Genomic DNA, 11,631 nt, shown 5'->3' on the forward strand with positions numbered 1-11,631 from the left:
AAAGTCAAAATCTGTAATTAATCCATTATGAATTGATCATTCTGGAAGTCAAAAAAGAGATGCAAAAGGCAACTTGAAGGTACAAGAAACAACAGTCTAATGCCTCATGCTGTTTTAAAGAGAAGAAAAAAAAAAAAAAAAAAAGAGGCTCTGGATGACTCGGTATATCAGTAGTTAGGTTTAGAGTTTGGATTATATGCTTTGTTGTTAGTGGAAAAATGCTTTATTATTTTATTTATCTTAAATTTTGGTTCTATGTGATTTTGAGTCTTGATCTACACCAATATGGCAATATACTTATGAAAAATATGCTTCGTGATGATGTATCGGTTGTTTTGTATGCTTATATATGTTTTTTGAAATAATGGTGAAATAAATTATTAGACTTTTAGGAAAAAAATGAGGAATAAAAAGAAGTGTTTAGTTTCGAAGTGTAAAATTCACGAGTTAAAAAGGAAATTGAAATTTTGTGATTAATAATTTAAAATATTAGTTTACTCAACATAATTTATTTAAGTTCTAATTTGAGGAGAATTAATTTTTAGGACTTAAAACAAGTTGAATACTACTAGTAAACTACTAAAATAGTGAATTTAAAGGTGAAAAAGTAAATTCACCCTTAAAATACGTACTACTAGTCTGTATTATGAAATAATTGTATATCTATAACTTTTTAAAAAGAATCAGGTTAAAAAACTTTATATATCTTTTGAAATAAATTTTTGAAGGAAATAGAATTAAAATAAAGTATTGTTTTAATAACTTAGAAAATTAAAAAAAATTCAAGGTTTAAACTTTTACAAAATATTAAGTATCAAAGCATTTGATTAAAATTTAATGAAGAGAATAATTGTAAGTGAAGTCTTTATCTTATTATATCACAAGAAGGGTTTTAATGATACACGTATTAAGTCTAACTCAATTAATAGTGTATATAAATTATTGAAATATATATGAGTTGTTGTAATTTTTTTTTGGAATAAAACTAGGAATGATAATAGATAAGATTTTGGTAAGATCCTAGAAGTACCTGTTTCCATACTCACGTTTAAAAAAAATACCCATATTTGACTTTATATCCACATAGTTAATAACTTTAATCTTTATCTTTGTATTCATTAGATAACTATATACTCATATTCGTACTTGTGATTCTCATTTTATTTATGTATAAAGTTAATAAATAAAAAAATATTAATTAAAAAAATTACTATAACTAAATTGAAATTTTAGTCTTAAATAATCAAAACTTAAGTCATAATTTATAAATAAACACAACATGATTGTTCCAAACTTAAGTCATAAATAAACAACATTAAAAAAATAATCGTCCAACATACCAATCCTTAATGTTAATATTCTAATCACTTAACAAAAATTCTAATTAAACTTAAATATCATGTAATGACGATACTCTATAAGATCTACTAACAAAGTCATAAATTTATATGTAAAAGTAAATAATAATTCAATATTTTTAAATGGAGTGAAACAAATATATATATATATATATATATATATATATATATATATGCATGTTACACAAATTAATATTTGTGATTTACAAGTCAATCAAAAATCAAAATGATATTTTAAAATATATGGATAATGTCACTCTCAACATAAAAGTACTAACATCAAATTTACAAATCAAAACCATGATTGCATTCTACCATCATTGTAACATAGAAGTGCTTACATGAAATCAAATCAACAACATATCCTTAGTCCAATAATCTCAATTGTGACATCAACACTTGAGTTGGAAAGCATGAATTGTGACTTTAAAATACCAATTGAATTAAAAAAAATTAGTTATTTTTTTACATAATATGTATAATATAAATTATTTACTTAAGTAACATATTTTAATATATATATATATATATATATACATGACCGGCGGATAAGATAATACTATAGTATCTGTACATGCATCCATTCTTGCAAAAATTTGCAAGTAAACACTCATCACATCCCCAACTCTAATACGCAGGTAATAACTATTTTTCTTCGCCTATGAATATTTTTGCGGGTACTAATAAGGTCTCGGTCCTTTTTTTCATCCTTTAAAACAAAATGGTATGCATCGTTGTATATTATGCAAAAGCAAAGGAAGATAAGGGTTTTACCCAAGAAGAAGAAAAGGAAGGAAAAATTTTCCTTATTTGGTTTGATTAAAGAGGAGTTAATGAACAGAAAAGGGTGTGTACTTTTGGTTAGCAAGGGAAGGAGAGAACCGGTCCCCATCCTTTTCTTCTTTAAACACCTTTCAAAAAGGACAACGTGCTCTTTGTTCTTGGTTCTCATTTAATTTCATCATATGAGTATTTATGGTCCACAACAAGGGAAGTTCGTCAAGCAATTGTAAGAGCCAATAGTATGAGTTTAATTTGAGACATAGAGTGGCCCAGAGCTAGCTAAAAAGATGATGAATGAGTGTAGTGTGTACCTAAGATCTAACAGCATCGAAAGAATCCATTTTTTTTTTTGTTGTTGAACTATTTTTGTGAGTATTGTGATATCACATAAAATTGAAATTTTTTTGTAATTTTTTATTTTAATAGTAAAATTCAATTTGAATTTTTGAATTTTATTTGTAAAAAAAACAAAACTTCTATTTTCTCTCACTTATATTAAAAAATTATTTTTGAAAAAATGAGTTTTTAAAAGTTCTTTTTCTAACATTCAACTTTAAATATGAAAAACTCTTAAATAAAAATAATAATAAATTTAATGGATAGGATTTCTAGTACGGCTACATGCTCCGCCACAGCATTATATCACCCCAAGTTAATAATCTCATATTTGGGGTCAAATCAATGCATAAAAAGGGATGAAATCACACAAGCATTATTATGATCACAGTATAAATAAATGTCGTATTCACAGCATCGTCAGCACTAAAATAATTTAATTGGGTCACTTCAAATTTAAGAATATTTACTAACTTTTAATCTAATTAATAATAAAACTAAACTTCTAAAACTCAAGTTGATTTCTTAATTAACTTATTTTTAGTGAGTTCATTCAATCATTTCACCCACTCAAAAACTTTCACTTTAATTTTTATTTTTAATAATTAAACACCCTGTGTTGAGACATGTTTGTCAATGAGAAGTTCATAAGAATTCATGTATATATGATAGTATGTTTAATTTAATTCACATTGACAACTAAAGATTTAACAAAAACGATATAAAAAAGAATTAACATAAACAACTCAATTAGAGTTTCTCTTCTCTTAATCAATAGTTGAATAAATTTATATATATTAAAAAGAGAGAATTTCTCACCAATAATATCAATGAGAAAACAAATTTTTATAATATTTTTTAAAAAAGTCATTCCAATTATAATTTGTAATTAATTAATAGCTTAGAACTGTTTTACATTGTCGTAAACTCAATATATCAAAACCCATAACTTTTGAAAGATACCATAAAGTTTCTCTAATGTATAACAGAAAAGATTTATGATACAGCTTGTTTTTGACGAAAATCTCAACCATACAGCAAACGCTATATAACTTTTGAATGTATCAGTACTAGTATATATGATGAACTACATCTTTAGACTATTAGTATATATAATATTTTGCAACAGATCGAAATTGCAAGTTCCTCTCTGGTTTGCAGAGAACCTAAGTGGTCATCAGTTTCACCACAGAGTCAAATCCACAGTCGTTTCGCCACCAACCCAATTGAACCCTCTTTCCAACGCCGGCGGTGTGATAATCAGCGCTTCCGCCATGCAGTTCAGCAACTCCGGCATGTTAAACACTTCCTCTTCATCCCAAAAGAACCTTCCTTGGGACGAAAACTCCGAAGAATCATCGTCCAAAGAGAAGCTTCCGGAGCCTGATCCCTCCCTTTGGAGTTGTTGAGACTCTACACAAGAAAAATGCTTCTCCGCCGCCTGCGTCGCCGCAAACTGAATGGCCCTAACGGAACACGTCCGCGAGTTAAGGCGGGGAAACGAGGTGGCGGCGTTCGGGAAGTTTAAGGAAGCACTGTCGCCCTTGAAAGCCAAGGCGGCAACATCGTACGCTATAGCAGCCATGTCGGGGTGCGGGAATGTTCCGAGCCACACCCGCGCGTTTTTGTTGTTAGGTTGTCGCAGCTCGCTTACCCACTTCCCGTTCCTCTGCCTCACTCCCTTGTACACCGGGTGTCGTGTCTCGTGGAACTTCTTCCTCCCTGCCCTCCGCTTCTGCATTTTCTTCTGTGTTTTAACTTATTTAGGCTTGGGGCGAGTGGTTACCAAAAACAAATGTCTCCTAAGATCATGTATGAGGATAAATATATCCAATTCAATGGACTAAAAATCCCAATATCGCAAATCTAATCACTTAGACTGATGCCAGGGATTAAGCTGAAGTTTTAGTACATGCTGGAGTGTTTTGATGAGGGTGATTTTATATGGTGAGAAAATATATATATATATATATATATATATATATATATATATATATATATGTGTGGATAACGTGAGGGTACCTGTGTGGCATGTTGCGGCACCAGGATGGTGTGAGAAGCGTGCTTAAATTGTTTGGACCAGAATATTTTATGATATACGTGTCTGATTGCGAAGTTTGATTCACATACCCACGTGGAGGAAAAGAAAATATAAAAAAATACTCCTATATAAAAAGTTTATTTGAAGTCGTTATTATAGGGAAAAAGTGATTGTTTCGTAAAAATCGTTTCATATTAGGGATTAGCAGTTACGATAATCTTTATGTAATTGCCAAGTTGTTAGGAGATTGATAAAGTATTGAGTATGGGTAGGTTTGTTGTCATTATTGTTAATTATTTATATTATTGGTGTTATTATAATAAACAATGGTACGGATAATGGTTTGGTGGACGAAGTGAGACTTGGACTTGGAGTTACACGTGGTGAGTTTAAAAATAGCTAAAGAGACGTAAAGTGTGAACGGTTGGCATGAATGACGTGAAGACCCACGCACGGGAGGATCACTTAAATATACTAGAATGAAATTGTTGAAAAACTTAATTTAATTGTTTCGAAAGAAGAGAAATTCCCTAAAAAAAAGAAGAGAAATTTGTTATCACTATTTTTATTGAGTTAGAGTTGTTGTGGGAAATGTTATTATTTTATACTAAAATTATGTTTTAGTACTTTTTTAATTATGTAATTGATGGTAAAATCATTAAACTCGAGAGTTTACTTAGATTCATGAGAGCTTCATAAATTAGACTGGTGGATTCAACTCGTAAATTCGTAAGAATTCACCTCATATTAAAATAATAACAAAATATCTATAAATAACATACTAATTAAACATTTCAATAATATAATAAAATAAAATAGTAAATCATAAATTTCACAATACTTAAATAACCAAGTTTGGTAATGCATTACTATTAAATAATAACTTACAGATGTTATAATAGTGGTAGATCATTTTCATCAAGGATTTGAAGCTATTAGAGAACAAGAGTTTGATGTTATTAAATGTGAGAATTTTTGTGTTTGAGAATAACACATTACATGAAATTATGTTGAATCCTAAACAGACAGAAAATAACTCAAAATGACTTACATTTTAGTTTAATTTTTTTAATTTGCTGACTCGTTGATTCGATAGTAGACTCGAGAGTCTACCGAGTTTACTTAGAATTTATAGAGTCTACCCAAATGTTATTAAAGGTGATAATAACTTGCAGATGTTATAGTAGTGATAAATTATTCTCATCAAGGATTTGATGTTACTAGAGAACTAGGGTTTGATGTTGCTAAAGGTGAGAATTTTTGTATTTGAGAATAAGACAAAGGTATGTTGAACCCTAAACACACAGAAAATAATCCAAAATAACTTACATTTTGGTATAATTTTTTTAACTTGTTGACTCGTTGATTCGATAGTAAACTCGAGATTCGTACGTCTACCGAGTTTACTTAGAGTTTATAGAGTCTACCCAGATGTTATTAAAGGTGATAATAACTTGTAGATGTTATAGTAGTGATAGATAATTCTCATCAAGGATTTAATGTTATTAGAGAACAAGGGTTTGATCTTACTAAAGGTGAGAATTTTTGTATTTGAGAATAGCACACTAAATGAAGGTATGTTGAACCCTAAACAAAGTGAAAACAACCCAAAATGACTTACATTTTGGTCTAATTTTTTAACTTGTTGACTCGTTAATTCGATAGTAAACTCAAGAGTTTACCGAGTTTACTTAGAGTTTATAGAGTCTACCCATAATCTCCTAAAAAATTTTACTCAAGAGTCAACTCACAGAGAATAAGTGAACTCGTAAATTCGTAAGAGTCAGCGAGTTAACTTGAGAGTTTGATAATCATAATTGTACTGATAATTGATTTTTATGAAATAATTTGATTGATTATTTTTAATGAATTTTTTTATAATATTTTTATTTATGAGACTTAAATTTCATATTTTATCTAAGATTGAATCCAGTTTTACTCATATTAATAACTTGTTCCTTTAGAAACATAAAAAATTAAAAAGTATTGAAGTGAGTTTTGTTGTTCTACCAAAATAAAAATTTATACTAAAAAATGCTTGAAAAAATTAAAATTAATTGGATCTTTAAAATGCCGACAAGATGAAAGTTGTTGCCATGATAATAAAATAAAAAATCCTCTTCATATGAAAGTTGTCTCAATATTTTTGGGCCCTTTCAACTATAGACCATGAATGGTCGCACCTCTAAACGAAAATGAATACTCTCTATATCCTTTTCTTCTATTTCTTTCGTTTTTATAAGTTTTTAGAAAAAATAAATCAAATGAAGATGCTGCATACTTTGTAGGGAATAATATTTATTTTCTAAAAAATTTAATAATAAAAGAAATAGTGAGAGAAAACAAATGGGGAGGATCCAAACTTCCTCTAAACTATCTCCACATCCCGTACTGCTGGGGTACGCAAGTTTAATTCCTGAAAAAAAACTTAATTAAGTTTTTAAATTATGACTATTAAATTTTTGCTCCCTAAATTATTTTTTTAAAAAAATTGCTCCCTAAAGAATTTGTCATTATTAAAATAGTCCTTATTGTTAATAATCTTTATTAAGTACGGAACTATCTACTTAAGTGGTCACGAATATCATCATCATAGATTGTAGATTAATTACTTCTTCAGGTCATTGGTCGCAGATCTTCTCATGGGTGTTTGGAACGTTAAGATTCAACAATGACTCTTCTCTTTCTCTTTTGTATGTTAATAATGTAATATTATAATTATTTACCTAACTATAATAAAATTTGCGTGAAATATATGTGACATACATGTGACATATAATTTATCTTATTTCATGATACTTCATCACTTAATAGAAAACATTAATGACAACGACTATTTTTAGGGACTAAATTTTTTAAAAAAAAATTTAGGGATCAAATATTTTTTTTTTAAAAAAATAGTTTAGGGACCAAAAATTTAAAATCTCATAATTTGAGGAATGAAAACTTAATTAACCCAAAAAAACTTAGTTAAGGAATTAACGATAAAAATAATTTATCAAAACTCAAATTAAGGATGTAATGAAATTTGCAACGGGATGTAATAAAAACATTTTATGATAAAGAAAATTTACTTTTGATTTCTTGACCAAATTTATTTGCTTTATACAAAAAGAGAACTTTTTAACAAGACTTTCACCATTTAACAATATATAGTTCGATGCAATTTTTATGAGAAAAAAAGTTATACATCGAAGGTGTAACCTTTTTTTACATATTGATTTAATCACAATTAATTATGTATGATAAATTTGTTAACTTTTTAAATAATTATTTTAAAATAATTGACATGATGATTTATGATTAGATGACCGTGTGAAAATATTGACTGTAAAATAATTTTATTATCATTCATTCAGAATTCATCATTGATATGACCTTTAAAATAATTATCATAAAAATCAATAATTTTATCATATATGATAAATTGTCCTTGAATAATGATGTAAAATTACGCATGAATGTATAATCAGTTTTCTCTCTTTCTTAAGTGTTTCCCAAATTCTTAATATCATTATTTATCATATTTTTTATTTTCTATCTTCATCTTAAATAATTAATATACGTTGAATATATATATATTTGAAGATACGAATTAATATAATGAGATTTTTAATTATATTTATTTATTTGAAGATACAAATTATTACTTAACAAGATAACTAAAAATATTAAATATTAATTATCTATATCCATAAATAATTAATACACGTGCTATTTTTTTAAAAGATCACACCCGTTCTTTTTTCCATGTTTTGGAGATTGAAGCTCATATGTTCCCGTATTCCCACTTATTGTAACCGGAATACGATTTCCACCAGATACTGTTTGTAATTGTTACTTTTTTTAGTTTTGTGATTGAAATTGGTCTGATTGATTCATTTAGGTCATTATTGTAATTTTAAAAAAAAAAAAGTCTGCAACAAAAGAAAAAATTTGGTACGAGTATCTTCTGATCATAGAGATGAAATCAAAAGTTTAGCCATATGACATGTCACATAAGTACCTATGAATTAATAATTCATGATTATTTTTTTAATAAATTCATTTTGCATCAGAAAATTGTCACATCATATAATATAAAGTTGTAATTCGTGATTGTTAGCTTAGTTGAATTAAAGTTTCATGATTTTTTATACCATTGTTTTTTTTTATACGTTAACAAATATACATTATGTATTTATATAATTAGATGTCAAATAGTAATCGTAAATTACAACTTCATATTGGATGATACTTGCATGTAGGGGTGGAAATGAGTCAAGTTAAACCAAGTCAAGTTTTATTAGATTTGAATTCGACTTGAGTTGAATAAGTAAAATTTGAGTTTGGCTAATTACTAACTAAAAAAAGAAAATACTAACTAAAAAAAGAAACTTATAAAATTTCGTATAAGTAATGTACAAATCCAAAAGTAATTGATAAACAAAATCATATTGAATTTAAGTTATTTAAACATAAAGTATATCAAAAGAAAATGAAAAAAAGAGCATAATATTAAAAAAATATATGGATTAGAGATGATTTATACTAATATAGCAAAATAAAAATATTTAAATTTTCTGAAAATGTCTTTACAAAACATTCTTTTCTTTGAAAATATTAATCTGGTTGCATTATCCTTTTAACTTGGGTCTTTTTCTTTTTGAAAATTTTTCAATGCAAATGAACTCTTTAAGCACTTTATGTCACTTCACCCTATCATTTATAATGTCATAAAAATGATATAGATAATAGTTATTATTATTATTATTATTATTATTATTATTATTATTATTATTACTACTTAAATAAGCCGACTTATCAAGCTTAACAAGCTTTTTTTATAGTTTGACTTTGACCTTTTTATCTAAAAAAACTTTTTAGAAAGCTTCAACTTGACCTTTATAGTAAACAAGTCAAGCCAAGCTGAGTCTTAAATAGGCCGAGCTATAGGCCCTTGACAAGCGGCTCGACTCATTTCCATCCCTACTTACATGGCATACCATATATATATATATATATATATATATATATATATATATATATATATATATATATATATATATATATGTCAATAAAAAAATTTACAACATACCCATTTTGAAAATAAGAGTTTGTAAAAGAGACTCAAATGGATCAACATTAAAATTGCAAATTAATATATATGCATTGTTTAGCCAAGACTTTCCAAATAAAAGAGTCGGTAACTTTGACAACAAGAAAATTATTGGAAATTCCATTTCTATCATATTTTTCTTTCAAAACTTGAGCCCATAAACTTCCATCACCCTTTCTCAAGGCCCAACCATAAGACATGCTTGATGAGTGCTGCTAGGTGCACTAAGCATTATTGCTGGTGCACCCAGCACTAACCACAAAAAGACAGAAATACCCCTTACGGATCAAGTTGATCCATAAGTTAATTTTTAAGACTTACGGATCAACTTAATTCGTAAGTCTTTTACAGATCAAGTTGATTCATAAGCTGATTTTTAAGACTTACGGATCAAGTTGATCCGTAAGGAGAGAAATTAGCAGGGGCAATTTTGCCATTTTCAAAGAATGTTGGGTGCACCTAGCAACACTCATGCTTGATTCATACCTTCCAAATTAAGTATGACTAGCCCTCCCTGGTCCGATCCTTTGGCTTCATCAAAGTATCATAGCTAATTGCGTGAACTTTCCTTCTATTATTAGTCTCACCCAAAATAAAAGATCTATGCAATCTCTAAATTTTTTTCAAGCACATTCTTAGGTATAAGAAAACTCAACATTGACTAAATGGGAAAAAATTGGATGACAGATTTCGACAAAGTAATTTTGTCAGCTAGAGATAAATGCTGAGCTTTCCAACCAGACAATCTTTCATTGACTTTGTCCAGCAACAAGTGTTGGAGATCTTGTCTTCTAGGAGATCTTCCAATAAGACGAATTCCCAAATTCTTTCTTCCTTGAGAATGGTGGTGAAAATGATGTATTCTTGGTCATCTACTTTGTCCATGAACTCTTACTGTTGGATCGAGTGGCCTCAGAATAATTAAGAAGGGGGGTTGAATTAATTATTCCTAAACCTTTACTAATTAAAAATTACTCTTTTGAAGGCTTTTACTAAATTGTTAAGAGAATGAGGAGTAGAAGAGAAACTTAACAGAAAGTAAAAGCGGAAATTAAATGCACAGCGGAAAGTAAAAGAGTAGGGAAGAAGGAAACAAACACACAAGAGTTTTTATACTGGTTCGGCAACAACCCGTGCCTACATCCTGTCCCCAAGCGACCTGCGGTCCTTGAGATTTCTTTCAACCTTGTAAAAATCCTTTTACAAGCAAAGATCCATAAGGAATGTACCCTCCCTTGTTCTCTTTAAACCTAGTGGATGTACCTTCCATTAGAACTGATCCACAAGAGATGTACCCTCTCTTGTTCTCAGTCAAACCCAAGTAGATGTACCCTCTACTTGTACCACAAAGGATGTACCCTCCAATGTGTTGAGACAAAGATCTCAGGCTGTTAAACCTTTGATACTTTGTGAATGGGGATACAAAAGAATTCTCAGGCGGTTAGTCCTTTGAACACTTTTGTATTAGGGAAAGGGAAGAATCAAAAGAATTCTCAGACTGTGTCGTTTTGAATTCTTTGACAAGGGAGAAGGGAGACACAAAAGAATTCAGGCAGTTACTCCTTTGTTCTTTTGGAAAAGAGAGAAGAGAGACACAAAAAGAATTTAGGCGGTTAGTCCTTGGCGATTCCTTTTTGGCAAAGGGAGAAGAGAATGAAAAGATGAATAGTACAAGTTTTCAAGGTTTAGAAAACCAGAAAACTTCAGAAAGCTTTTGGTACAAAGAAGAAGAAGAAGTTCAAAGAGATTCAAGACTTGTAAATGATTGTATGAATAAGTGTTCAAGATTATTGAAATGCAAAACAAAGCCTTGCTTTTATAGACTCTTCATGTCTGGTCAAGAAGACCATTTAGAAGAGTTATAACTTTTAGAAAAACTTAAAACCAATTTGAAAAAGTCAAAAACCTTTTTGAAGAGTTACATCTTCTGATTTATCAGAAACAGTCACTGGTAATTGATTACCAAATTAGTGTAATCGATTACACAAAGCTTTTAAGTGAAAGGATGTAACTCT

At 28.8% G+C, this 11,631-nt stretch overlaps 1 protein-coding gene across 1 annotated transcript; it reads right to left on the minus strand.

Moving 5' to 3' along the window:
• Positions 1-3,460: 3,460 nt before the first annotated feature.
• LOC100813230 (dehydration-responsive element-binding protein 1B) lies at positions 3,461-4,440 on the minus strand. Its single transcript, XM_003536997.5, has one exon. The coding sequence runs from the start codon at positions 4,216-4,218 to the stop codon at positions 3,661-3,663; it is 558 nt and encodes a 185-aa protein (XP_003537045.1). The 5' UTR covers positions 4,219-4,440; the 3' UTR covers positions 3,461-3,660.
• Positions 4,441-11,631: the final 7,191 nt, after the last annotated feature.

Source organism: Glycine max, chromosome 10 (assembly GCF_000004515.6).
Source record: "Glycine max cultivar Williams 82 chromosome 10, Glycine_max_v4.0, whole genome shotgun sequence".
Lineage (NCBI taxonomy): Eukaryota > Viridiplantae > Streptophyta > Magnoliopsida > Fabales > Fabaceae > Glycine > Glycine max.

What these genes read in the sequence shown, in the direction of transcription:
- LOC100813230 (XM_003536997.5), bottom strand. Translation starts at nt 4,218, where the DNA reads ATGCAGAAGCGGAGGGCAGGGAGGAAGAAGTTCCACGAGACACGACAC.